This window comes from Mauremys reevesii, linkage group 21 (assembly GCF_016161935.1).
Source record: "Mauremys reevesii isolate NIE-2019 linkage group 21, ASM1616193v1, whole genome shotgun sequence".
NCBI classification, from domain to species: Eukaryota; Metazoa; Chordata; order Testudines; family Geoemydidae; genus Mauremys; species Mauremys reevesii.
This window is the reverse complement of record NC_052643.1, coordinates 10,564,655-10,592,563: the sequence shown is the minus strand read 5'-3', so window position 1 is coordinate 10,592,563 and position 27,909 is coordinate 10,564,655. Positions and strand designations below refer to the sequence as shown.

Here is a 27,909-nt window from a genome sequence, read left to right as displayed (position 1 = left end):
CAGGTTCTGAGAAGCCCTCAGCTATCTCTCTCACCCGCACCGTGTCTCGGTGCTGACCATGTATAGGGAAGGCACAATCTTCCATCTCCCAGTTCAGTCTTGGGGCTTTCTGCTGAGATCAGCAGCAGAAGGTGCTGGCAGTGGTGGTAGTTATGCACGTGTGTGCTGGGAACCCAACAGAGACCTACCCACTTGTTTCACACAGTCCTTTAATTTTATACCAAGAAGGTGGTGGACATTCCAAGTGACATCAACCAACACCCCTCCCGCCCCACACACAAACAGCTCAGCAGGTTCCACCCCATGCTGGTGAGAGCTCAATATCCGAGTAAAAACAAATCAGGAAGAGCAACATCTACAACTGGCATGGATGATTTGTGCTTAGTCACCCTGTACATGCCTCAGACAATCATTTGTTAAAATTACAGACACACTGGGAACTTGTAAAAACATTGTCACACAATTTCTCTCCTCCCCGCACCCAGCCTGGAGAGGTAATGGCAAACCAATCTGTGCCATATTCACACACTGAATAACAACATCGCCATTAAAAAAAAAAAAAATGCACTGGAAGGAGACCACAGTCCATACACAGAGACAGGAATCCGGTGAGGACTTTGTTAAAAAGATAAAGGGTTTTCGGAAGTGCAACAGGAAAGGAAAGTTGAGGATCTGTAAACGGGATGTGTTCTAAAAGGGATGGCATTTCCTAAAGCCCAAGCTGTGATTTTAAAAAACCATGGTGGGAGAAGAGGAGCATTAATAAAAACAGACTGAGCCTTGGAAGAAGGAAAACCTGGATTTGGGATTTGTGCAGCAAAATGTGTCCATATGGCCATGCTGTCTCCTTCAGGGGCTGTTCTCGCTGGATGGCTGGGTTTATAAGCTCACCCACTTACCTACCCTCAGTACCAAACTGTCCACAGAGCCATGATTTCATCAAGCGTCCATTCAAGTTCATTCACATCCCAAATCCAGAGGGAAGACGAGCTGCTGTGGCCCTGGAAAAGGCGCAAAACATCCAAGACACATCCCCACCCCAAGGAGAACAAAGAAAATTTTGCCAAGTTACTGTCCCCCATCCACCATCTGAAGCATAGAAGAGCAGGAGCCCCCTTGAAGGCCTCATGAAACAGACGATAAATCTGTCACACATCCAAGGCGCTTCCACGCAGACGCTCCTGGAGTCTTCAGAACGTTGGGGATTTTCCCCCCACCCCAGCCGCACGATGAGAAATCCACTTAGTAAAACAGAAAATCAGAACCCAGGAACAATTTGTAAACTTCTGCGGGAGGGGCATGGGGATGAGACTGGAAGTCGGGGTGTGACTTGGTAGCACATTCCTGGAAATCTTGAAAGAAGAGCTAAGGCGGCTGGCATCTGAATTCCATGTAGGGAGATTTCCATAAAGACACTGTCAGTCTTTGCCTGCACGTTAATTGTTCAAGTGGGAGTTCGTTTTCCTCAGGCCTCTATCTCCCTCTATAGGCACTTGGTGTTACTTCCGTTACCTGTTCAAAACAAAAAGCAAACAGGTTAAGATCTAGGACCTTGCTGTCTTCCTAAGCCCATCCTTGTGCCTCTCATTGTACCAAGCCTCCTGTGGACCAGAAGCACATGGGCTGCTGTGCACAGAGTGAAGTCCTGCAGCAGTGGCGGTATTTTCCATCATGGACTTGCCATTATTGGATAGGCCAGTACGCTGAATTTTACTTTGGAGCTGGTGCTGCATGTGCTCCAGCATGGACCAATCCCTTCTTTCCATGGGTCCCCTCACTATCACAGCTAGGCCGGCCTGGAAGGGCCGCGACCAAACTCTCTCTTTACCCAGGCAGCATGACCTGCAAGGGGCGTTGTCATCAGCAACGTCCCACCACATCCCCCTGACATCCCATCGTGGTCACTGGCACGCAGCAGCAAGGGCCAGAAGCTGCCAGATTTTCTGCACACCAATTTTTCTGCACTTCCTCTTCCTACCACACAGCGAGCCCACTGCTTATTTTTAGGCAGCACTCAGCTGCAGGGAAGGGAACTAAAACCCCACCTCCACTGACTTCCTATGGGTTTGTTTCCATTTCCCTGGCCTTGCCTACACTAGTGTTTTATGGTATAATAAATTTCCCATTGGTGCATCTTCCTGGGGGGGAGCACGAGTGTAGACAGCAGCCAGGGCTTATCACTGTCATTTAGACTGACCCTGACCAGGACTACAGCTTCCACTGAGCTGCAGATGTCTTAGTGCAGAGGTGGCCAACCTGTGGCTCTGGAGCCACATGCGGCTCCTCAGAAGTTAATATGCGGCTCCTTGAAGAGGCACCGACTCGGGCTGGAGCTACAGGCACCAACTTTCCAATGTGCTGGGGGGTGCTCACAGCTCATCCCCTGGCTCTGCCACAGGCCCTGCCCCCACTCCACCCCTTCCCACCTTATCCCCTGAGCCTGCCATGCCCTCACTCTTCCCCCCCGAGAGCCTCCTGCACACCACGAAACAGCTGATCGGGAGGTGTGGGGAGGGAGGGGGAGGTGCTGATTGGCAGGGCTGCTGGTGCGCGCTGAGAGCGAGGTGGGGCGGAGCTGATGGGGGGGCGCTGCTGGTGTATTACTGTGGCTCTTTGGCAATGTACATTGATAAATTCTGTCTCCTTCTCAAGCCACCCCTGTCTTAGTGCAACCCACTGGGCTGTGTTACAGGTCCCCTGTGCTAATCCACAGAGGACATGAGTTGTTACAGCCACTAACTGCAGAGCCTTGACTCTTTAGCTCAAGCTGTACGAGCACCTGCTTTTAGCTCTAGAGGTCCCTAGTGCAATCCCGGGTGCATGAGCCAACATGGTGCCTGTCATGTTAGCTAGCCAGAGCAGGAAAACACAGCCTGTTTCTCTCAGAACTGGAAGGGACCTGATAGGTCATCCAGCCCTGTCCCCTGCACTGAGGCAAGACTAAGTATTATGTGGACCACCCCTGACACAAGTTTGTCCAACTTCCAATGCCAGAGATTCCACAACCTCCCTAAGTAATTTGTTCCAGTGCTTAACTACCCTGACAGATAGGAAGTTTCTCCTAAGGTCTAAACTAAATTTCCCTTGCTGCAACTTAAGCTCATTGCTTCCTGTTCTGTCCTCACTGCATAAGGAGAGCAATTTATCACCCTCCTCCCTTGCCTAGGGAGGTTGTGGAATCTCCATCTCTGGAGATATTTAAGAGTAGGTTAGATAAATGTCTATCAGGGATGGTCTAGACAGTATTTGGTCCTGCCATAAGGGCAGGGGACTGGACTCGATGACCTCTCGAGGTCCCTTCCAGTCCTAGAATCTATGAATAAACAACGTTTTATGTACTTGAAAACTTCTGTCTCGCCCCCCCGCCACCTTCTCTTCTCCAGACTAACCAAGCTCAGTTTCTTTCAATCCTTCTTTGGAGTTATAAGGAAAGAGGAATTGAGAGAGAAGGTGGTTTTGCTGCATTTAAAAAAATATTTTAGTGACTATCAGAATTCTTATTTCCTCTTCTGTAAGCAGCTTCAAAAGATTCAAACGAAGCAAGGTTTTAATTTCAGTTTTATGCCTAGTCTCTCCCCCTCTATAAGAAAGGAAACTGCAGCTGCCATTAATCAAGTCACATGTAGTGCTCACCATTGGCAACGTGAGGTTTAAGTGCTGGGCTGGTTACTTGCTTGTTATCAAGGTAATACACACTTCTCTTTGCAGGCCAGAGCGCTAAGGATCTGCCTACGCTGCAATCAGAGATGTGACTGCAGCAGGTGCAGGCTTACCTGAGCTAGCTTGGCTCCAGGGCCGGCGCAACCCATTAGCACTAACATTTGGGGGGCGGTGGCCTCCCCAGTCATCGGTGGTATTTCGGGGGCGGGACTGTCCGCCGCCTAGGACGCCAAAAAAGCTGGCGGCGCTCCTGCTTGGATCTAGTTAGCTCGAATAACACTAGCAGTGAAGTCATGGCATCCAGAGCTAACTGCTTGAGCGTCACCCTGCCCGGGACCCTGGGTATGTACTCTGGCACCCGGCCCATGCCACTCTTGTTATTCCAGCTAGCTAGCTCAAAGCTATCGCAGGTAAGTCTGTACATGCTGCAGCCATACCTCCCAGGGGCTGTGCATACGTACACTAAGGTCTGGTCTACACTACGTGGGGGAGGGGTCAAACAGGGTGTGAACACCCTTCCAGCTACGCAAATAGCGTAGCTGAAGTCAAGCGCCAGTTCGACTGACTTACCGCCCAGCGCTGCGGGGTCGAACTCCGCGGCTCCCAGGTCGACTCCGCCACGCTGTTCGCGGTGGTGGAGTATGGACACCGGGCGTGTGGGAGTTCGAACTATCAGCGCTGGCGCTTGATTAGACGCGATAGTTCGAACTCTGAGAAGTCGAACTCACCGCGTCAACCCGCGTGGTAAGTATGGACCTACCCTAAGAGTAGAGTTACCACCTGGCTGGGCCGATTTTTTTATGGATTTGCCAGTTGCCAGAAAAATAATGTAATCTGCCGCGTTTTCTTTTTACATGGGTCTAAACATTTGCATCATCATCATCATCGCCACCACACTCCCCTGGGATATCGAACGTTCAAAGTTTCTGTGCCCAACTGAAGCTGTCGCAGCGTTCCCACTTCTGCAGTTTAGCAACAACAGATGAAAAGTGTTGAAAACACAGCAGCTGTCTGCCCACCACCACACAAGTGCACTGCGCGGGCGTGGGAGAAGGTTTGAGTCACGTGAGAACACGGGTGATGTTATCTATGTGTGTTCTCTCTCTAGATACTATAAGTAGATGTTGAAGGGGCGGGGGTTGCAAAGTTGACTTGTGGTTGGGGTGGGCTTGCCTTGGGGGGTGCTGGTTTTTTTGCATTGCAAAGGTGGTAACCCTATCTAAAAGTCATCTGCTCATAATACGTATGTGAACGCACCTTCCACATGCTTTACTAATATTAACTGAGTCAGCCTCAACTCCCTGGCGAGGTAGCAAGAAAGACTGAACTCTTTGGAGCATGGCCTTTGCCTTCCTATAGGTCTATGCAGTATGTTGCACAACAGCATCTCACCCCCAAGCGGGAAGTTGAGGTGTTACTGGGATACAGACTAATACCCTCGTCCATCTCCCACAGGCACTTCGTTTAAAGACTTTACACAAAGCCACACCCTAATTCATCATCCCGGCCAGGATTAGACCTTGGGTGTTCGCTAGATCATTTGACCGCCATGTGCTCAGGACTAATATTAGTTACACTCATGAGAGCTGCCTCTGAACAGCTGTGTGCATGGAGCAATGGGAGTTGGGCTGCTGCCCTCTGCCACCCCCACCCCAGACAGCTCATGTGTCGCTAATTTTCTGCAAAAGCTGCTTATGCAAATAGTTTTTTAAAAAAACAAGTGTGAATAGGAAGCAAAAGCCTGCTGTGGTTTTTCAAGCCTTGCATTTGTATCAGGAGCCAATAAGGAGGGAAAAAATGGGTGGCAGGAGCTCACCCAAAGATATGTCGTGTCTCTCCCTTGTGCGTAACACCCAGTTTTCACCAAGCTCCGTGCACACCCAGCTGCTCATAGTGACTCCAGAAAGACTGCTGCCTTTTTCCAGTTCACCCCTCTGTATGAATGGTGGTGGGAATGTACCCTGAAGGGCCAGTACAGGTCAGGGAACTCTGCAAGGCTTGCAGCTGCTTTTGCAGAGACTACAGTGCGCCGTCAGCCGCCTGGATCTGAGCAGATTAAACATGGCACCGTGGGACCTGTTGTCTTCATGGGCTGCAGCTCCATATTAAAATCAGACGGCTTAGCCAGATTCTGCTCCATCCAACACTGTGTGATATTCGGACTCCTACCCACACAGCTCTCAGATAGGCAACATCTCAGCACCCTCCCAGCTCTGCATTACATTCCTGCCGGGCTATACCTCAAAATGGAAACAAGACTCTTAACATAGCCAGGCAGTATGAGAGAGGATGGTCCAGGGATTAGGACAGTAATTTATGATCCAGGAGACCAGGGCTCAAGTCCTTACTCTGCTACATAGTCTTGAGTGACCTTGGGCAAGTCACTTAGCCTCTCTGTGCCTAAGCTCCCACTGCTAATAGCACTGTCCTACTTCCCAAACCTCACAAGGATACTGTGTGGATAAATACAATAAAGTGTGCAAGATACTCAGTTACTACGGAAACAGGGGCCATATATGTACCACGGATAGGCAGGCAGTGGCAGTACCCACAGATCCCTATTTACACTCGGCTGCATGCGTTGTCAATTGATATATGGGCACCACCGACTGCCTCTGTGCCTTGTTTCCCCATTTTCCACACTTCCCTGTCTGACAAAGGCCGTGTGTGAATCAATTCACCGATGCTTGCAGAACACCCAGAGAGGGACAGTTATCCTGCAGGAGTGCTGCAGAACCAGCTGCAGTGGAATTCTCTTCTCTCGCTCTAGCGGCTGAATTCATCTCTCTTAATAAAGCTCGCTTTTGTTTTCCTCCTCTGCCTCCATGCTGCCCAACTACAGGAACGAGGCTGCGCTAGGGTGACCAGATGTCCCAATTTTTGGGTCTTTTCCTTATATAGGCTCCTATTACCCCCCACTCCATCCCCATTTTTCACATTTGCTGTCTGGTCACCCTAGGCTGTGCACAGTCAGGACTCACAGTTAAACCTTTATCAAGAATGATGGAATCTCACACTCAGACGCGGAGATTCAAAGCTCAGGTGCTTGCGAATTCGGCATTCATCTGTTCAGCCTCTGTATTCTTGGGGGGTTTGGCGCGCTGGTAACCCCCCTCTAGGCTCTGCGAAGGCTGATGCAGGCCTCCGTAGCGACCACAGCAAAGGGAAGAGAGCAGCCGGGTCCGGATCACACGGGTACAGAGGACAAACATGATGCAGTTGGCACCTCCCTGAAACGTGTTCCCAATTCCCTGCAAGGGTAGGAAGAGAAAATTAGCTCCAAGCAGTTCCAGGAGGGGTCTCTCCCCCATCCCAGAAGCAATCAGATGCTGAACTAGGCCAAGACAGTCACTGAACGGCAGCGCAGGGGGTTTCAGCCTTGAGAGGACAAGGGTCTGGGACATCATCCCTGCACCAGAAAGAAAACCAAACCTCTGAGCAGTCAGGAAAGGTGGACAACTCACCTGTGTTTAGAAGGGAACATCCCCACAGTCACAGGAGGGCAAAGACAGCCTGTGCTCTGGCCCCAGCCTAAGAGAGGCCAGGGCATAGGGGTATGGAGAAATGGTGGGGAAGAGTTAGAAAACAGAGGGAGAGAAAAAGACACCGGGGAGGAGAGACCCAGGAAAGAGCAGAGGCAGGAAGAGAAAAGAGAAACACAGTTGAGGCAGTAAAGTAAACAAGAGCGAGAGCTGGTCAGAGACACCCAGACATGAAAGATGAATCAAGAGATGGAGAGAGAAAAAAGGGTGTGTGTGTGTGGGGGGAAATAAAAAGAGTCCGAGGACAGGAAAACTAAGGCCCTTCTATATCACAAGACTCTTGCTTTACAGAACGTGCCATATCGGTGTATTAATGGAGGGTCGGCTCGAACAACAACAACAAAATCTGTAAACCAAGCCCAAAATAGCCTGGCTTTGGAACTCCCTGAAGCAGAGTAGCAGCCCCCACAGGCAATATCTCCGATCCTCTTACTGTTTGAAATGTGGCCAGAGAGGTGTGAGCGCCTCCAGCCAGCCCCTCGAATGCTAGACACTGGCACCCAGGAGGAGAAGTTCAGCTCTGTTGCGTTGGAACCAACAGTCCCATTCCGGGAGAGACATTCACCGAGTTCCTAGCCTACGATATGGATCTCCCTCTGCGTCTTTAGCAGCTGGGGGACGGGAAAAAAAAACCCCTCTTTTTGGCTGCAGTTTGCCCCTCTGGCCACTAGATGCTGCTGAAACTGCTGCTCCTGGGCCGGGTATTTTTTGATGCAGCAGCATTTGATTTTTAATCACTGTTGGTTTTCCTCCCTCAGTTCACAGAGCTGGGCCGTTCGCAACAGGTCTCCCCAGGCATTAGCGCCAATCAGGAGTGGGCTCTTTGTGAATTATAAATGGATCAGCAAAAATATCTACCAAGAAGCTGCTCCACCACAGCAATAAAAAAAAAAAAAAAGGCTTTGCTGATCCATAGCAATGTTGAGATACGTTTCCCAGAATCACGCAAGTATTGAATGTTACATGAGAGGAAGAAAATATTGTTCAAGGCAGCACTGCCCGAAGTTGTGGGAGCCGAGCTCCCCACCTTTCAGGAAAATCCATCTTGCCCATTCTCTGCAACTCTGCTGTCTTGCTCGAAAGCTACCAGCCTTAATGCATTCATTTTCCAAGCCCCGCCCATCCATGGGGACATTGCCCTCACTTTGAGAAACACTGGAATAGCCTGGGTACATCTTCAGAATATGACCCTTCCTCGCCTTTCTTCCCTGCTTTGATGAGCAGTGGAATAGTTAACCATTTTGAGATTTCAAGTATATCATCCTGGCCATCTGAACAGAATGGGGCAGCCCACATCGCTGAGCTACTGTTTCAGGCTCTCTTCAAACACAGGCAGACATCTGCTGCATTTGTTATATCTGGGTCACATTTTGAAGGAGGTTTTTTAAAAAGGAAAGCAGAGGTGCATCTGTGCCCCCTGCCTAGCTCTCCCAGAAGGATCACACCCCCACTTTAGGAAATGCTGGTTTAGGATAATGAGTCATAGCCTGGTCTATTTCAGAGAAAGAAATGGACATCTGTCCCCCAGCCCAGGTGCCTTTGTAAAAAGCACTGGGAGAATCCCACAGTAACTCTTTCTTTGTATCAGAGGGATAGCCGTGTTAGTCTGGTTCTGTAAAAGCAGCAAAGAATCCTGTGGCACCTTATAGACTAACAGACGTTTTGCAGCATGAGCTTTCGTGGGTGAATACCCACTTCTTCGGATGCACTTGCATCCGAAGAAGTGGGTATTCACCCATGAAAGCTCATGCTGCAAAACGTCTGTTAGTCTATAAGGTGCCACAGGATTCTTTCTTTGTACACTCTCATGCTTATAGAAAATTATATAGCGGGTGCACAGCATTCAGTGAGAACAGGAGAAAAGCCTCAATTGGAGTAGTGTGTCTAATTCTGGGCCCCACACTCTGAGAAAGATCTGTACAAATTGGAGAGCTTCCAGAGGAGAGCAACAACAACAAAAAGGATAAAAGGTTTAGAAAACCTGACCCATTAGGAAAGGTTAAAAAAACTGGGACGGATTAGTGCTGAGAAAAGGGGGCAGAGGAGGGATATGATAACAGCGTTTGAATATGTTAAAAGCTGCTATAAAGAAGACTGTGAGCAATTGTTCTCAGTGCCCACTGAAGGTAGGAGAAGTAGTAACGAGCTTAATCAGTAGCCAGGGAGATTTAGGTTAGATCTCAGGGAAAACATTCCAACGGTAAGAGTAGGAAGCCTATTCCAAAGCTTAACAAGGGAGCTTGCGGAATCCCCATTGTTGAAGGTTTTTAATGACAGGTTGGACCACAAACCTGCCAGGGATGGTCTAGGTTTGTTTGCTCCTGCCAAAGAGCAGGGGGCTGAACTTAATGACTTCTCAAGGTCCCATCCCAGCCCTACATTTAATTGATTCTATGCTCTTGGGCGAGCATGAAGTCTTTGCTGGTGGCCAGGGCCAGCTCCAGGGGTTTTGCCGCCCCAAGCAGCAAAAAAAAAAAAAAAAAAAAGGTGTGATTGCGATCTGCAGCTTTACCGCCCCGCTTCAGTCTTCGGCAGCGATTCAGCGGCTGGTCCTTCGCTCCGAGAGGTAGCGAGGGACCCGCTGCCAAGTACCTGCCAAAGACCCGGACGTGCCGCCCTTCCCCTTGGCTGCCCCAAGCAGCTGCTTGCTGGGCTGGTGCCTGGAGCCGGCCCTGCCGGTGGCATGCACGCAAAAATCACGCAGGCTGTTTTCCGAGTCCCTCCATGGTTACACCTAGTCCCGAAAATGGCAGGGACCAAGAACCGCGCGTGTCAGACGTGTGCAAGCCCGTCACTTGTCACCCCCCACCCCCCCAATCTTCCATATGGACCCGTCAGGTGAGTGCAGCGAACGGTACTTACGTGCAGGACCACCAGGACTGGGTTTTGCACGGCAGGGGAGCTGCAGAGGGTCAGGATGAATCGGACAGTGCTCCAGATGCGGAGGAAGATGAAGATGAGAGGGATGAGGATCAATTTCTTATCTGCTATGGAAGTCCTGGGCTGAAAGGCAGGAGCCCTGGCTAGTATGGGGCGATATTCAGAGAGTGCCGCATGCTTCAAGGAAAGGAAAAATGAAAGATTCTGAAGTTCCAACACTAGGTTATTGCAAATGCTCAGGCTGGTGGCTTCTCGCCAAAGCCAATTAACCCTGCCCAGGTGGGACTCCAGCTCAGCTACCTATCTGTTCTTTGGAACACAGATTTTGGGCCAAATAGTGCCTGTTAACATAAGCAACCCTGGGCGAAACCAAGAGGGCCACCCAGATGTAAAGGAGGGCTTTTTCAGTATTCTACGTGAGCACCACACACACCTAGGTTGCTAAATAACTAAGAACAATCACAGCTATAGCAACGTAAACATCAGTAATGTTCTACAAAATAGGTTCCCTGGTTGTTGAGAAACCTAGGTTCCATGCCTGGCTCTGCCACCGAGTGGCTGCATGGCCTTTGGCAAATCGTTTAATCTGTACGTGCCTGTGAAACAGGAGTAATCTCAGCCTGCTTTTATAAAACCAAGATCCACAGATAAAAAACAAGTACAAAGGGCAAAGTATTAATTATGATTGCCTCTGTGGTCTCCAAAGTACTAATGGTCTATTCAGAGCCTTACATAACCACACCATTGTAATAACCAAGTGCCTACGTGTGTGAGGCAGGGAAGGATTATCCCCATTTTACAGAGAGGGAAATCAAGAGAGTAAGGGCCAGATTCTCAGCTGGCGAAATGAGCAGAGAGCCTCTGAACTGACACCTCTCAAAACCCAGCACGGGTGTCCCGCTGAAAACTCCTCCTCCCTCTCACATGTGTTGCAGAGCGTATAAAATCTTATACCCTTCCCTTCCCCCAACCCACATTCCTCCTGCAGCCCTGCCAGCAAAAGGCCATTGCTCCAGAAGAGCTCGGTGCAATCACACACACACCTCACAGGGCAGCTGGGAGTTAGACCCCCTCCAAGGGCCATCAGTAAAGCCCCAGCCATTTCTATAGGGGTACAAGACTCTCTTGGGAAAGAATACAACCTGCCAGCATTCTGCATTCCTCTCCTAACACAGCTGCTCTCACGATCACAAGAAAGCACGTGTCGCAAGCCCACGCTGGCTCCAAAGCCAGCACTGGTTAAACAAGCTGCCGCAGCAGGGAGGGAAGGTTATTTATTGTTGTTCCTTGGAAATGGCAGACTCCCCCCATCCCCCCACCCCGGGGCTGGAGGAGAGCTGTGAGGCTGCAGTCCTAGGGCTACCAGGCTCAGGAGAGCTCCAAGCTACAGGGGAAGGCTCAGGAGAAGGGAGAAAAGCTGCAGTCCAGACGGCCCAACGTGCTGCTGCCTCCGGCCCTCGGAAACCAGTTACAAGAATCGGCTTTGACAACCGCTTGCGTTCAGCTCCCTTCCTGCAGGGGAATCAGAGCCCAGGGCACGTGAGGGAGAGGACAGTGCCTGAAAGTCTCTGGCACAGAGCAGACGGGTGGGGAAGGGGGCAGATTGGGTTTCCAGACAGTCATGCCGGCATCTTTGAAAGAACACAGAGTCCTGTCTAGTTCAGAGATGGGCGACAGGTGATAGGCAGCCATGAACCTTCTCGGACTCCTCTTCCCAGATGTCCAGGCACTGAGGATATTCCCCAGTGTTTCCAATACAGAGGTGACCAGGTGATGCCCGGTCTCATGGCAGGAAAGCCGGCCATCCTTTGGGAGATGGCAAGCCAGGTTTCCTGATTAGAGGCGGGTGGGAGAAACAGCCCAACTTCAGGATGTCTAGCCTAACCAATCCCTTAGCTGTCTGCTCTCTCTAATTATCACCCTGGCAAGCAGATGTGACTGCACTGGCGGCCAGGGAAAGACGACATTTTTAGAGTTGCCTATTTTTTCCCCCTAAATTATGGATTTTAAAAAAAGCCATCTGTCCTCTGGAGGTCCCTGTGTCCTGCCACTGTGGCATAGTTTAGGTTTATATTTCCACATGGTTCAAGTGCTAACCTGGCCCTCCGAATTCTTATGCTCGCCAGGGGTTTCATTGTTATTTGCTGTATAGATTGAAAGATCTCTGGGATAGGAGCTGAATTTTTTATTAGGTGTGTGTATCCAGCACCTAGCACAGAGCAGCCACTCAAGATCCCACAGCGCTTTTTGCCAGGCTAAGGATGTTTGACACCTCCACTCTCCCGAGCGGCCGTAGGTGGATCAACGCCACTAAAGTTGCCTTCGATTACACCAGGTCTGGATTTTCCCCTCCAGTGTCCTACTCCAATATTTACATTCTACCTTTCCACGTCCCTTCCCCTTCACAGTTTTTAATTGGGTGCCATGTTCATCTCATGCTAAGTCACTGGGTAGTGGTGCTGGGCACTGTTGCTCCCCAGAGGTGGCTGCATTTCAGGGATGGGCGAAGCCATTCCAATCTATGTAGCTGATAGTATGCCCTGAGAGCCTTAGTGATATGAAAATACCATCATAAGTCATCCTTATTTAAAGCAAAAGCAACCAGGGTACCAACCGCTCTATTGATGTGCTTCTTGATGAGGATGTAAAGGACTGGTAGGATCACATACGCCAGCAGCTCCCACAATTTCCCTGTCAACAGCATCCACAGGACCTGATCTGCCGCTTCCAGGTTGACCCAGCACCAGCCCACAGAGACGTTTGACGCATCATAGCCAATCTTCTTCAGAGCGACAGCAGCCACGGTAATGGCAAGGGGGACTCCCCAGCTGAGAAGAGAGAATGGGAGGGGGAAGAGGACATAGTTCAGTTCACCGTCACCACGCAGTGAGGAGCAGAGGAACAGGTCACAGACAGGAAGCAAACCCTCAGCGCTGAGGACACTGAAGTGTCCTGGGATAATCAGCTGGTGACTCCAGCACCCAGACAGCAGGGAAATCCCATCAGCACGCCTGGGAACCCCATGGTGCAGTAAGGCACAGTGCACGCCAACATCCTTCCCAGCTTAATTCCATCTCAGGATCTGCACAACAGCTGGAGACGTCCCAATTAATCTATCCTAGGAGCCAGAATCTTTCTACCCTGGAAGTCACGTGAAAGAGACACAATGACATTCCATCCCCCTGCTTCCTCTTCCACTTCCTTATTTCCCCCCACATCAGACTGAAGCAGAGGGGTTTTTAAAAAACAGGATAACATGGCTTGCTCAGTTCCAGAGAGTAGGGATGCAGCAATGATAACATCCTGACACTTCCTCCTCACTGGAGACAATCACTGAGGTGACCTATGATTCACCCCGTTCACTCAGTCTACAGCGCAGCAGATCCTTGATTTGAAGGAAGGAAAATCCAAACATTGGGGAAAAAACAAGAGTAGGGAGAGAGAGAGAGAGAGAAAACTAAATCTTCCAAAGGGAACTCTATGGGATGGTGGATCAGTTCTACTGATTTCTCTCCTCCATTTATTAGGCCCACAGCACTGTAGTATTTAGGAAACTTTCATGCAGCTTTAAGAGAGCACAGTACCTTGACACAACAGGGGAGGGACACACTCCTTCCTACCGCTGACTAGTTAGGTTTACCCCTCTCTTCTCACAAAATGTAGCTAAACCATTGAGCTTTCTCATCAACCATTCTTGTGGCGGGATTTCTGTGACTGGAGAGGAGCTAAGAAAGCTCTGCAGGAGTAAGGGATCCAGCAAGAAGCCCATGCATCACAAAAGCCCTATTGTGAACGGTTTTATATCTGAACAGAATACAGTCCTGTTCAAAGGCAGGATCAGTCACTATCAATGCCATCATAATGTAGACTCATCTGTGCCTGACAGTCCATGCAGTGAAACCATCTTTCAGGGTCCCTGATCTCAAGTTCCGTATGCACAAGTGAAAACAGGAGTTTTGCCTACATGACAAGTACAGGATCAGGCTCCAGCTAAGGGGCTTGGACAGATACTCCTTTCTCCCAGGTTCTCTCAGCTGACAGGATACCACAACTCCCTCGCTGAGGAGAGGATGATAGAAAGAAAAGCCACAGGTGATAGATTCTAGACATGTTGCTTACTACCTACAGGAAGGTACTATGGAGATGCACATGGCATAAGAACCCTCTCCACAGTTTCAAGGATTTAAGCAAACAGTAGGTCTAGTCATGTTGCCTTGAATCCTGTGCAATCATTTCCACCAGTATAAGATGCTACCAAAACAAAATCTAAATCTTGCATTCAGACGTCTAATTGGCATTTAAATAGAAGTGCTGATTGGTTAAATAAAGGCATTAAACATCCTACTTCTTTGGAAAACTGGACACATGGAAGCTACTTTGGGAAGTGGGGGGAGAGTTGTTTTTGGACGGAGCAGAACGTAGAAGTGTCTTTTTAGGGAAAAGCATTGGTGGCAAATACAAGAATTTATGAGAGAGCAGAGATGAGCCTGATGTACGTAGTTCGGACCCAGAGAGAAAACTGCCAAAGTTTCAGGGTGTTCAGAGCCAGTGTTGTGTTTCAGGACCATCTCTAGTAGATAACTGCAGCCAAAACCAGAAGGGAAATGAAGTCATGAGACAGCTTGGGCAGCCCACAAGAATCCATAAGTGAGAACCACAAGAATTCACAGACTCAAGCATAAAACGTTCCCCCGTGACCCCAACTCCCACCCAGTATCTTACAGTGCAGAGGACAAGCCTAGCCCCTGATCCAACTAGCCGTGCATCTCTCCATTGCTACAATGCCAGCCCATATTTACTTGGAAACAAAATCGGCCCCTTCCATATTATTCCACCCTGCAAGGCCTGTGGAGGAAGCAATAGGCACGATCCTCAAGAGGTGAAAAAAGTAGCCCAACAGTGACAAAAGCCCAGACTAAACACCCCTCTGGGTGCCAAGAAAACAAGGCAAATGTCCTATTTCCTTATTCATCTTTCTAGGTTCTTAATCCTCCTCGCAGCTGATCCTGAGCAGCAACACTCAGTAAAGGATACATGGGAGGACAGTGCTCTTGAAAGCAATTCCAGATCTCTTGTTCTTCCTAACCAGCCACTCTACATTTTCCCCAAGTCTAGTATACAGCTGTAGGCAGGTTGGGGGTGGGGGGTAGGAGGGATAACTACTACAAGTAATTAATACCGAGAAAGCAAACAGTGCCCGCAACGTATAGAGTTTTCTATGGTGCTTATCACAGTAGTAGCCGAGTGCTTTGCAAATATTAATGAATTTATCTTCACTACCCCCCATGTGTTGCTATGCCCATTTTACAGATGGGAAACTGAAGCACGGGGAGATTAAGTGATTTGCCTAAGGTTACAGGGGGTCTGTGGCAGAGCTGAAAACTGAATCCACATCTCCTCAGTCGCAAGCCCAGGGCCTTAACCACAAAACCACCCACACTTTCGCCCTCCAGGTTTATCATCAACCAATCATGGTATGATGTGCTTGGAGCTCAGCTCATGATCTCCCCTAAACATCAAAATGAGAACTTGCCAAGGTTGGCGATCCCTCTGAGTTCAAGGAGGATGGTCTTCCATAAAATGACAGCCATTTATTGCTGGCGGATCCGCAGATCTTGTCACAGTTGGGGCAGACATTTCCCAAGGACAGGGGCAGATCTGGACGGAAAGTGCCGGTACGTGATTTCTTTGAACATGGAGACACTATTGCACACAAGTGTCCACATGGTGCTTGGCAGGAGGAGGATCATAATCCAATGGCAAGGAAACCAACATGATTGGAGACCTTCATTCTACTGCAACCTTCATCCACCTTCACAGCCGTTGAGAGAAATGGTCTCTTCATCCACCTATTCTGATGTTGAGGACTTGGGGGGGCGGTAGGGGGAGGAGAGGAGATCGCTGTTCATCTGGAACCTCACCTTCGACTTTGCTGTGACCCTGGCAGGAGTGCGAGACCCCTGAGGGAACCGCTCTCAGCGTCATGGGAACACTCAAGCCGCTCCACCACGCCAAGGTCGCCATCCACTGGGGCAGAACAATGCAAACAGCAGAAGCAAATAACCAGACTTCAAATGTTTCAGAAAGAGATTCAGGCAGCTGTAAGCATTAATAGAGCTGGCCCAATCCAGCCCTTTGAAAATACTTTTGCAGAAAGAGGTTTCACATGCTATTGCTCATGGCGGAGTCCCCCAATGCATTGGCTTTTCAGAAGTGTTCAGACAACTGCTGAGTATTTGTGAAAATATCTGTTGAATCCCAGAAGTTTCATACATCTTGGCATGAATGATCACTTGCCTGAAAATTATTGCCAGAGCATGTGTTGTGTGCGATTTTATCATTCTCCAATTTTATAATATTTACTCATCCAGTCAGGAAGCAAAAAATTCATACCATGGCCATGTGACGGAGATGGCCAATCATACTCCATGAATACGGAGAGAGAACAGTTCACAAATCACCCCCAGAGGCTGAAGAGTTGTTTATTCAAAGCAGTCAGCAAATATTTCTACAGATATCAGGACTGATTTGTAAACAGGAAAAATAAAAAATAAAATTCCTAATTGTTATTCACAACTAATAACGACCACAGCTCTGACTGCAAATGAGGTTTGCTATTTTTCCACTCTATTGAGCTTCCCGGCTATTCAGCAGTAAATGAACGACGGAGGTCAGAGCAAGACAGGTGCCTACTGGTGTGAAAGCAGAAAACTGGGCAGAACTGGCAGTTCCTAAGCCTGGAAAATTACGGTTTGGGGCACTAAGCAATGTTCTGAATTGGACCTTGTAGTCATAGCTGCTGGAGGTGCGGGGGCACTCCCTGCCTTGAAGGGGTTTTCATCATCTACAAGGTTTACAGTTCTCAAACCCCCACTCCCCCCCACTATACAAATTGTTCCAGCCCCTGTTTTTAGGGGCTGCTACAGCCATGCCCGTCCACGCCAGGATTATCAGCTCATAGAGGCACGGATTCTGGAATGGTTTATTCCTAGGCTATGGGGGCACTCCTTGGCACATACATTGGAAGATATTTTGCTGTTGGCTACAGGACACACCCAAGATGCATAGCAACAGCACAGTAACAAAGGGAGCAGAGGACACGAGGAGCCAGGAATTACTGAATTTTATTCCTGGTTTGGGTTACTCCCTCTCTCCTCCTCCTCTGCCCCTTGGGAAAACAGTCTATTAGGCCTCAGTCTTCAGAAGGGCTGAGCACCCAAAGATGGGGTGCCTGGCACTTCTGAAAATAAGGTATTTAATTTCTATATTCCTTAGTTTCCCCCTCCATAAAATGGGGATAGCTGGACTTCCCTACCTCACAGGGGCTGAGAGGATTCATTTATTTGTAAAGAACTTGGCAGTATTGCCTAGTGGTTAGATCAATAGACTAGCACCCAGGGGACCTTGGTTCTATTTTCAGCTCTGCCACTGGCCTGCTGAGAGACTCTGGGCAAGTCACTTCCCCTCTGTGCCTCAGTGTCCCCATCTGTAAAATGGAGACAATGATACTGACCTCCTCAGTAAAGTGCTTTGAGATGTACTGATGGAAAGCATTGTTGCAAGTTGTGCTGTTTTATTGGGACTCATAAAAGGCTGTTACACATCTGGTCATGTGAAGTGCAAACACCTGATTGGATTGCCTTAGTGCGTAAATACTCGGACACATATGCAGCCACGAATGGTACTCTACCTGATAACAGAAGGTGATGCTCTGACGACCCACAAAGCAGATACAGTTAGACCTAGAGTAATTAGCCCAGGAGAACAGTCCCCGGCTATTACTAGCTATCAAGGCAATGAGCTAAGCACTGTTATTATTAGATAACTGCTAATATTAATACACACTAGGGTGCTGCTTAGTGCTTCAGGGCTCCTGCCACACCTTATGGATGATGAGTTTGGGGTACAAGAAGCTCCCATCTCGGCTTTCCATTTCAGTTTCCTCACACTCTCCTCCTCCCCGCCCCCACCCCCAAAAAGTGTCTGGGGTCAGGCTGTTTAATTGTTCACCTTTTGACATATTTCATGCAGCAGTTTATATTCCTACAAGCCCGGGGAGGATTTGCAGTATGCTGTCTGTGCAAGTCAGGCAGCGACCCATTCAAGTGCTTCCACAAAACCACAAGTGCTTTTTTTTTTTTAGCAGAAATTTGCATCCTCACAAAAGGAGGCTGGGCTTCTGGAAATATGAGCCATGAGCATTCTAGGGTTTTATCCAGAGATGCACCTTAACCAGAACCCAGAGTGAAACCTTTCCCCTAAACTTAGGGGTTGCATCCTCACGCCCTTGAACTTTGGGACTGGCAGGATCTGCACCCAAATCTTGCAGCTCATGGCCAGCTTTCGTTTCACAGCATCCCAGGCAATCACCCAACAGGGCTGCCAGACCCTGTTGACGTTCGAGAGTCTGTGTAAACCTAAAACCGTGTATGTGTAATGTAAGTCGGGGAGGCCAATACTTTGAGTTTGGTGCATGGGTCTCTTCAGGAGACCTTAAAAGTCAAGGTTCTCTCTGCTCTCCATGGACACTGAAGACTACACAGCACTTTTTAATAAAATCAGTCATTTGCCCTGGTATCTTTGGCCCTCACCTCTACCTATACAACATGCTGTGTGCAATCGCTGGCAGGCTGCTGCCCCGCACCTCAGGGGTGGCTGCATTTCAGTTGGACTGCATGTATGTCGTTGGTAAAATGCTTTGGGAAGAAAAAAAAATATGTCTATTCTAAATTCCTCTATCTTCACGGGCCACTCGATAAACTTTCTATTCCCACCAGCCTTGGTAGCTAGCAATAGCTGGGGACAACGAGGAGGTCTCCTAGTCTCGTTACTCTAGATTTAGGAGTGTATCTGGTTTGAGTGTCCTCAGAGCATCATTGCCTTCTGTCACCAGGAAGAGCACCCTTCACGGATATGTGACGACGGATTTACACGCTCCAGCAAAACCGTTCACATGTCTGCACTGGACTTGACCTGACCCGTAAGAGCCTTTGGTGAGCGACAGCTTCTGACATGTTATCAGCAGCACTAAAGAGTTTATGGACAATCTCACCTTCATGAAAACAATTTGTCATCAGTACTTGCGCAATAAGTTTAAGGGCCTTTTCACTGAAACCTCCGATGGGAAATACAATAGTAGTTTACATTTACACAGCCCTGGATTTGAAAGGTTCCCGAAGTGCGCTGCAGACATGTATGATACATAGACATACACACATGCTCTCTCTCTACCTGCTTAGCTCCCCCATGAAACGCAGCCCCTTCTGGGTAGACAGCAGAAGCTGTTTAATAGCACACAACCATACTACACAATTTAGGATAGGAAGCAAAGAAAACCGTGTCCAGTTGAGATTCTACAGGCTATCCAGAGAACCAGAACATAATTAACTAGCTTAGAATTTTGTGGCCAGGATACTGGGACGTTAACACACATTGCAAATGTTTAAACAGACTCAGAATTACCTCCATCATCTTGAGGCCCAGCACAACAAAACTGAACGCGTAGGATGGAGCTCCCCAGATTGGCTGTTAAAATGGAGCATGTGTTACTACTCAGTCAATAACCAAGAAACCAGTCTGGCAGGTTTCATCTAAAGCAACAATCCTACTTCCTTAAGAGGAAAAATCCAGGGTAAACCAGCCAGCACACATTCAGCCATCACAGGGGCATGTCAATTAAAAAAACCAACACGTCTCTGATTGATTAAACTGAATGTCAAAATGAGAAATGAAACTCCTTTTTCCACCGTAAGACACAGGCAACCACAGGATAACGTTTGTCTTTTTAAAAATATCAACTCCTTTTACGGGGAATTTAACTATGATCAGCCCCACTGCTGCCAGGCACGCTCAACAGCAGAGGTGGGCAAAGTATGGCCTGCGGGCCACATCCAGCCCGTGGGGCCATCCTGCCCGGTCCCTGAGCTCCCCGCCAGGCCGGGCCCCTCCCCTGCTGTCCCCCCTCCCCTGCAGCCTCAGCTCGCTGTGCCAGCAGCCTGGCGGCGTGGCTCAGGGGCAGATTTACAAGTGAACACAGGGTGCCCTGGCACAGGCCCCACAACAACAGGGGGACCCAGGGCCGGGCACTCGGGCAGCTCAGCACTGGCCCACCCCCCCGTGGCGGGAGGAGGGGCTGCACTGTGGGAGCAGGCAGGTGGTGTGCGTAGCGGGAGTGCGGGCAGCCATGCAGCCGGCTGGAGAGAAGTGGTGCTTTGAAGGGGAAACCGCCGCTTCTCTCCAGCTGCGCAGCTGCCGGAGCGCCTCTGGAGTCCTCTGCCCATGTTCGCACAGCCGCCTTGCAAAAGGGGTGGGGTGGGGGTGGATGGGGGTGGGTTCCCAGGAGGGCTGTTAGGGGCAGGGGGTCCTGGGAGGGGGCGGTCAGGGGACAGGACGGGGAGTTGGATAGGGGGCGTGGTCCTGGGGGGCGGTTAGGGGCAGGGTGTCCCAGGAGGGGACAGGAGGGGGACAGGGAGCAGGGGATTGGATGGGGTTGGGTCCCAGGGGGCAGTTACCGGCAGGGGATCCTGGGAGGGGGTGGTTAGGGGACAAGAAGCAGGGTGAGGATTGGATGGGTCGGGAGTTCTGAGGACGGCAGTCAGGAGGCGAGAAGTAGGAGGGGGCGGATAGGGAGCAGGCTGTTTGGGGGGGCACAGCCTTCCTTACCCATCCCTAGAAACCCTAACCCTAGAGAGGGAAGCCCTACCCATAGGAACCTTAACCCTAGCTTGAAGTGCAATACGAATAGGAACCCTAACCCTAGGGCGGGGTGCTCTACCTATAGGAACCCTAATCCTAGCTCCAAGTGCCCTACCCATAGGTACCCTAACCCTACGGTGGGGCACCCTACCCATAGGAACCCTAACCCTAGCTCCAAGTGCCCTACCCATAGGAACCCTAATCCTAGCTCCAAGTCCCCTAGCCACAGTAACCCTAACCCTAGCTCCAAGTGTCCTACCCACAGGAACCCAAACCCTAGTTCCAAGTGCCCTACCCATAGGAACCCTAACCCTAGCTCCAAGTGCCCTACCCATAGGAACCCTAACCCTAGGGTGGGAAGGCCTACCCCTAGGAACCCTAACCCTAGCTCCAATTGCCCTACCCTTAGGAACCCTAACCCTAGGGCGGCAAGCCCTACCTATAGGAACTGTAACCCTAGCTCCAAGAGCCCAACTCCTAGGAACCCTAACCCTAGCTCCATGTGCCCTACCCATCGGAACCTTAACCCTAGCTCCCAGTGCCCTACACTTAGCAACCCTACCCCTAGGGCGGGAATCCCTACCCATTGGATCGCTAACCCTAGCTCCAAGTGCCCTACCCTTCCATACCGTTTTGCAACCCCGATGTGGTCCTTGGGCCAAAAAGTTTGCCCACTCCTGGTCTACAACCACCTATGCTCATACGGAGTCTCACTGAAATTAATGGTTTCAGAGTAGCAGCCGTGTTAGTTCCCTGTTCTTTTTTAAATTAATGGGAATATGCACATGTGTGGCTCACTGCAAGATCTGTTGGTGGGTTATCACAATGGATCCTAAACTCTTATCTAATCTACCATTAACCCCTTTTCATGTGTCAAGGATCCTAATGATTTTATCTTAATCTTTAACCACTAACCAGAACATCTTCTCTTTATACAGCCCCCTCTGTCCCTCCGTTCAAGTTACTTATCACCACATGCCCCAGAATCTGTTAATGACATTTGTGGATATTCCAGATTCGACCTGTCCTGTTGGATAAGGGATTATACAAAAGACAATTCAGCCTGGGCAATAGGACTTTGGAGCCTTGAAAAATAACCAGCCAGACAGCAACCTTCCCAAGTTGCACTTTTATGGCCAAGTTCTCAAACCGCAATAAAGAAAACAAAGGAGGGAGGGGAAAGAGGAGAACAGGGTATTATGATGCTGATAGGTGGGGCAGGGAACAAGTCCCCACTGGTGCAGCTGCTGCACTGGTTCTCTCTCTGACTTCTTGCAAATTTTTAAGGTTGGTAAAAATATTTCATAGACTCTGCCTGGCAGTGGGTCGGCAGAGTCATCTAGGAATCATAGAATCACAGAACTGGAAGGGACCCTCGAGAGGTCATAGTCCAGTCCCCTGCACTCAAGGCAGGACTAAGTATTATCTAGACCATCCCAGACAGGTGTTTGTCCAACCTGCTCTTAAAAATCCCCAATGACGGAGATTCCACAACCTCCTTAGGCAATTTATTCCAGTGCTTAACCACCCTGACAGTTAGGAAGTTTAGGGTGATCAGATGTCCCCATTTTATAGGGACAGTCCCTATTTTTGGGTCTTTTTCTTATATAGGCTCCTATTACCCCACACCCCCTGTCCCGATTTTTCACATTTGCTGTCTGGTCACCCTATGTTTTTCCTAATGTCCAACCTAAACCGCCCTTGCTGCGATTTAAGCCCATTGTTTCTTGTCCTATCCTCAGAGGTTAAGAACAACAATTTTTCTCCCTCCTCCTTGTAACAACCCTTGATGTACTTGAAAACTGTTATGTCCCCTCTCAGTCTTCTCTTCAGACTAAACAAACCCAATTGTTTCAATCTTCCCTCATAGGTCATGTTTTCTAGACCGTTAATCATTTTTTTTGTTCTTCTCTGGACTTTCTCCAATTTGTCCACCTCCTTCCTGAAATGTGGTGCCCAGAACTGGACACAATATTCCAGTTGAGGCCTAATCAGTGCGGAGTAGAGCAGAAGAAGGACTTCCCGTGTCCTGTTTACAATACTCCTGCTAATACATCCCAGAATGACGTTCACTTTTTTTGCAACAGCATTACATTGTTGACTCATATTTAGCTTGTGAGCCACTGTGACCCCCAGATCCCTTTCCGCAGTGCTCCTTCCTAGACAGTCATTTCCCATTTTGTATGCGTGCAACTGATTATGAAGCAGAATCCAATAATGGGACTTGGATGTCAATGACCTGCCTTGTCCTTTGAACACACCAAAGTTTGAGCTGAATGATACCCAGACATCTTGCTGACGCTTATTAGGACAGAGAGAACATGGTGATCGATTTTGACTATATGGAGTGTGAAAATAAAACCCAGCAAGGTTCATGCGGGGGGGAGAGAGAGTTCAACTTCTGAATCCTCTCTCCCAGAACCTAGTGGTGGCAAGGGATGTCTTGAATTCTTAGCAGGCTGCACGAACAATCAATCCATCCTTACAATTCCCCTCCCCTGCACCCTTGTTAAGCTGGGAAGTATTACACAGATGGAGAAACTGAGGCACAGACCATGGTCCTACAAATCACTGATAGAGAAAGGAAAAGAACAAACGGACCAGATTCCGCAGAGACTCATTCATTCTTATCAAGTTTGATGGGGTGCAAGTCGGTGTAGAGTTTGGCCTCATGGATCTTGGCTCCCATTCCTGTTCCCTAACCACCAGGCCTACCCTTCTCGCTAGCAGTCCCTCTCTCTATAATTTCCATAGCCCCACCCCACCACCTTCTAGTTATTTGAAGACAAAAACGAAAGAACCCCACAGCCCTGTAACATACAATAGCAAAGACCATGTAAGTCACACACTGTACTCTCTGAGCTATCAAGCTGCTGTTGCAAGCTCTCTGACTTCTACTCAGCTAAGGCTGCCCTAGCTCTTTTAATTATCAACTGAGTGTAAGAATCCAATTTTCTTCTCTACTTAACACTTAGACTTGCTTGATGTTTTCTCTGGCCTATCTTTTAGATCGGCACAACAGTGTAATTCAATCATCTCCAAAATAGTGCTGTTTGTACATACGAGATGATTGAAGCATTTGAAAAAGACCCCAAAATTCACTATTTGGCTTGCCTTGGAGGGTTTTTTAAAACGATATCCTTTCCCATGTAATTAATTATAACAACCTGGCAGCCCAGAGCACTAAAGAATCACTGTCAGGCTGAGCTTGGAGGTGGCACATGATTACACAAGCTCGGATTGCATAATGAAGGCTTTTATTAAACATGATGTGGAAAATCAGCTAGCTAAATAGTAAACATGCAGGCGCAAGTTAAACCGTGAGCTATTTTGTCTTGCTTTCCTTCAGCTATGCCAAACCAGCCTTCAGACTGCTTTTCTAGCCACCTCCTCACTTTCAAACCGCATTCTCACTACAGAAACAACAAGGAGTCCGGTGGCACCTTATTTTAATGCCTGGATCTGTAATTTTCACTCCATGCATCTGAAGAAGTGTTTTTTTACCCACAAAAGCTTATGCCCAAATAAATCTGTTAGTCTTTAAGGTGCCACCGGGCTCCTTGTTGTTTTTGTGGATACAGACTAATACGGCTACCCCCTGATACTATTCTCCCTAGTTACTGAATTACTGGTGCAGGGGGAGTATAGAGATGGGGGGGGTGGAGGCCAAGGAACTAAGTAAACACCCTCTAAATGAGGGACTTTGTCACTGGAGCAGAGGCACTAAATACAGCCTCCATGCTTTGGGTATGTGTGATATTCTAGTGGGACACTCTCGGAGAGAAAATCAGAACTGTGAGCCAGGATTCCTGGGTTCTTTCCTTGTCTCTGCCAGAGATCCACTGTGTGACCGTGAGCAAGTCACTTCATCTCGCCATGCCGCAGTTTCCGCACCTGGGTTTAATGAGAACTACCTCCCAAGGGCATTGAGAAACTTAATTTGTTAATGACCACAACACCCTGGCTTGAAAGGGGCTAAAGAAGGGCAAAGTAGCCTCAGGAGAGACCACGTTGCATCCCCATCAGCTCCCCACCAATCCCTGGCAGCAGTGGGGAAATTCCAATACACAACAGCCATCCCTACCAACCAACCTAGACCAGTGGGACTCCCATCTACCGGCTCTCAGCAGCACTTCTTGGCTGAAGTGGGAGCCCTGGATGAGAGTAACACCAGCCGAGTGGCCAGAACTCACCCACCTCATGCCGTGGAAGAACCAGAGCAGGCCAGTGCCCATTGGCGCGCCCCTCACAATGGTGATGTACAGGTAGAAGGCAATGGCCATGGTCCAGAAGAAGGAGCTGGTGTTGGAGAAGGTGGACAGGGCGCCCTGCAGCACGCAGTCCCACGAGGTCGAGTCGAAGTCCTGCAGCACCCCGTAGAAGTAGGATGCAGCCGAAAGGAGGTCGGCCAGGGACAGGTAGAGCAGGAGCTGCCGGGGACGGGTCCGCAGCTCGGGCCAAAGGGCATGGGTGAAGACCAGGAGGCTGGAGCCCAGGAAGGAGAGGACACAGGAGAGCAGCACGATGACCCGCTCAGAGGGGTACACCTCCGTTGGGGGCATGGTCCCCATCAGCATGGTGGAGTGGGGCATGGGGGTGGCTGGGGAGAGAAGGGAGAAGGGGACCTGTGTGTTTGGGGGGGAGGATCTGGGGGGGGGGGAAGAAGGAAGGAGGGAAGGCGAGGTCAGCAGAAGGGGACTGAAAGGCTGGAGGAGCCCAGGGGACGGGGGCCCGGCCCGGGGGGAGGCAGCTGAGGAAGAACTGAGAGAAGAGGGAGGGGAGCAGCGGGCGGCAAAGCAAGAGCCGCCAGCGGGCTGCGGAGCGAAGCGGCTCCCAGGGCCAGGCCGGCCGGGAGGCGGCGGCGGCCGCGGGAGGAAAGTTCTGCCGGGCTCCCAGCGCCGAGTCTCGGCCCGGCCCCCGCCGCGCAGCTCATCATGTGAGCCGGGCGCCGGCTGCCCGGGGCCGCTGCGTGTCTCAGCCCTGCCCGGGCCACGCGTGTCTGCGCCGGCCAATAAACCCGCGCCCCGGCCCCCTGCCCCGCTGCGCTCCGGCGCCCGGCTCCTTCCTTCTCCCGCCGCCGCCCCGCCCCGTGCTCCGTGCTCCGCCCCGGGATCCTTTGCTGGCGGGCAGCCACCGCTGGGGGGGAGCCGCGCCGCTCCCTAAGCCGGCCCCGCGCTGCGGGTGTGAACAATTCACCGCCCTCCCAGCGCTGTCCTTAAGCCGACCTAGCCCGCAGTGTGGATGTGGCTCAGGGCAACAGAAGAATTGGTCCATAAAGCTAGTTACCGCCACATCTAGGGAGGTGAATAACCTCCATCAAGGGGAAAATCCCTTCCCTGGATGTAGGCGGTATCTACGCTATGGCCTTACAGAGCCTATGCTACAGTCTCCTACCACAGACATGGCCTAAGTGCACAGTGAGCAGCTATAACAGTATGGGATGGCAGGTGAAACCAGTTACACCATCTACATTGAAATGGCAAGGGGGAGGCTAAGTAGGCAGAATCATGGACTTGCTTGGAAATTACCATATGGTGGATAATGCTGCAAAAAGTGCCGTGAGATCTTGAATTGATGTCCAACAGTGATCTGGACCTTGGTTTTATGTCTCATCCAAAAGAGGGAACTTCCATTCTTGTGTTGATCACCAGCCTGAAAGTTATTTTTTATGCGTGGAAAGTTTCCCACAAAAATCCTTCCCGCTGGCTTAGTTTAGATGGCAAGTGACAACTGTTTAAACCACTTAAAGAAATGTTCAGATTTTTTTTTTTTTAGTTCAGAACAAGTTCTTTTGAAAACTTCACCGTTGCTGTCAACTCAGACCTTCCTGAGGGCCTCACCTTGGATATGAGTGAAGAAATCTGTTTATAAAGCACATGCAATTTGAAACTGGCAGCCTAACTCATTAGAAGGACACCCAGATCTACACTGCCTTTCCAATTCTATCTTAAAAGGTAGGGAAAACCTAGTGATTCCCCACCCCTCCCCGCCCCACTCTACTGCCAGTTTCAAATTGCATGTGCTTTATAAGTAGTCTTGGAGGATTCGATTTTTGTCAGTAAATGTCAATTTCACCATATACACACAAACCCATGACAAATATTTCCATCAACAATAATCAACATTTACAGATAGGCAAAGTAAGCAAAATGCTGTGTGAGAACTTATTAGTGTTTGATTAAAGGATATTTTGATGTGATGTTGTCAATTTGTGCTTTAATGGTTATAGAGCTTTAGGGTTTTGAATTCCAATGTCTACTGGCATTTAATAATTATTGTCTCACTTCCCCTCTCCCCCAATTTCCAGCTGTGAAAATGTAAACTGATCAAAAAAATTAAAATGCTTAAAAATGAATGTCAAAATTATTTTAAAAAATTAAATTCAACCAAGCCTACATATAATGAGCAACAGTGTGATTGCGTGATCTCAAATTCAGCCATGGGCCCTGATCCTGCAATCTGAACCATGTGGGCAGACTGTAGGGAGCCCCACTGACTTCAGTGGGACCCAAGTCCTGCTCAGATGGATCAGATTGTAGGGTGAGGGCCAGAGATCCATGGCCCAGATCCTCAAAGTATTTAAGCTTCTAACTTGGATAGATTTATTGTGAGAACTACACACACTGGGTTGTTTTTCCCCACGTTTTCCTGATTTTTGCACATGTAAGATGTGCACCACCCAATTGCATTCATGTAACCTTGACATTACTGCCTCCTATCCCAGGGTGGATGTGCAGCTGTTTCTGTTTCTCCCCAGCTACACATTCCTACCCTCAGACACATGGAATGCTACAGTTGTCAAATTAATAGAAATGTTTGGAAACTGACTAAAAATAAATGACAAAACAAAAGGCAGTGTTCTAATTAACTGTGTGCAGACAAAAAAAATGATGGGAATAGTTTTCTTTAAAAGCAAGTGACTAAGCTAAATTTCCCCTTGAACGTCCCATCAAATGTTATTTATATGCACAATGACGTAACGTAAATGGTGGGAAAGGTATTTCAGTGTTATTTCCCCTGATTTTCTGTTTATTTCGATGATACTTCACTTCACAGTAAAAGAGCTTTTATGTTGTGATTTTCAAAGGCACCCTTAGGTTCTTTTGAAAATTGCAGCCTTAAAGTCTGCTTG

The 27,909-nt window shown here is 49.2% G+C and overlaps 1 protein-coding gene across 2 annotated transcripts; it reads right to left on the bottom strand.

The window, feature by feature from the left end:
* Nucleotides 1-244: 244 nt before the first annotated feature.
* GPR157 (G protein-coupled receptor 157) lies at nt 245-26,169 on the bottom strand. Of its 2 annotated transcripts, XM_039509546.1 has the most exons (6): nt 26,089-26,169; nt 24,975-25,377; nt 12,697-12,910; nt 10,065-10,259; nt 6,676-6,911; nt 248-1,512 (listed from the first exon to the last, which is right to left on the bottom strand). In XM_039509546.1, exons 2-5 carry the CDS (start codon nt 25,367-25,369, stop codon nt 6,699-6,701), a joined length of 1,017 nt encoding a protein of 338 aa, XP_039365480.1. In that variant the 5' UTR covers nt 25,370-25,377; nt 26,089-26,169; the 3' UTR covers nt 248-1,512; nt 6,676-6,698. The 2 variants fall into 2 exon arrangements, 1 of the variants encoding a protein (XP_039365480.1); XR_005590478.1 differs by lacking the exon at nt 26,089-26,169 and having other exon boundaries at nt 245-1,512; nt 6,642-6,911; nt 24,975-25,494.
* Nucleotides 26,170-27,909: the final 1,740 nt, after the last annotated feature.

Excerpts from the sequence above, each read along its gene's own strand:
- GPR157 (XM_039509546.1), bottom strand. The coding sequence starts at position 25,369 with ATGCCCCACTCCACCATGCTGATGGGGACCATGCCCCCAACGGAGGTG. Across the intron at positions 12,911-24,974 it reads TGGTTCTTCCACGGCATGAG|CTGGGGAGTCCCCCTTGCCA; the intron begins GTGGGTGAGTTC and ends CTCTCTTCTCAG. Across the intron at positions 10,260-12,696 it reads AGAAGCACATCAATAGAGCG|CATGCGGCACTCTCTGAATA; the intron begins GTTGGTACCCTG and ends CTTTCCTTGAAG.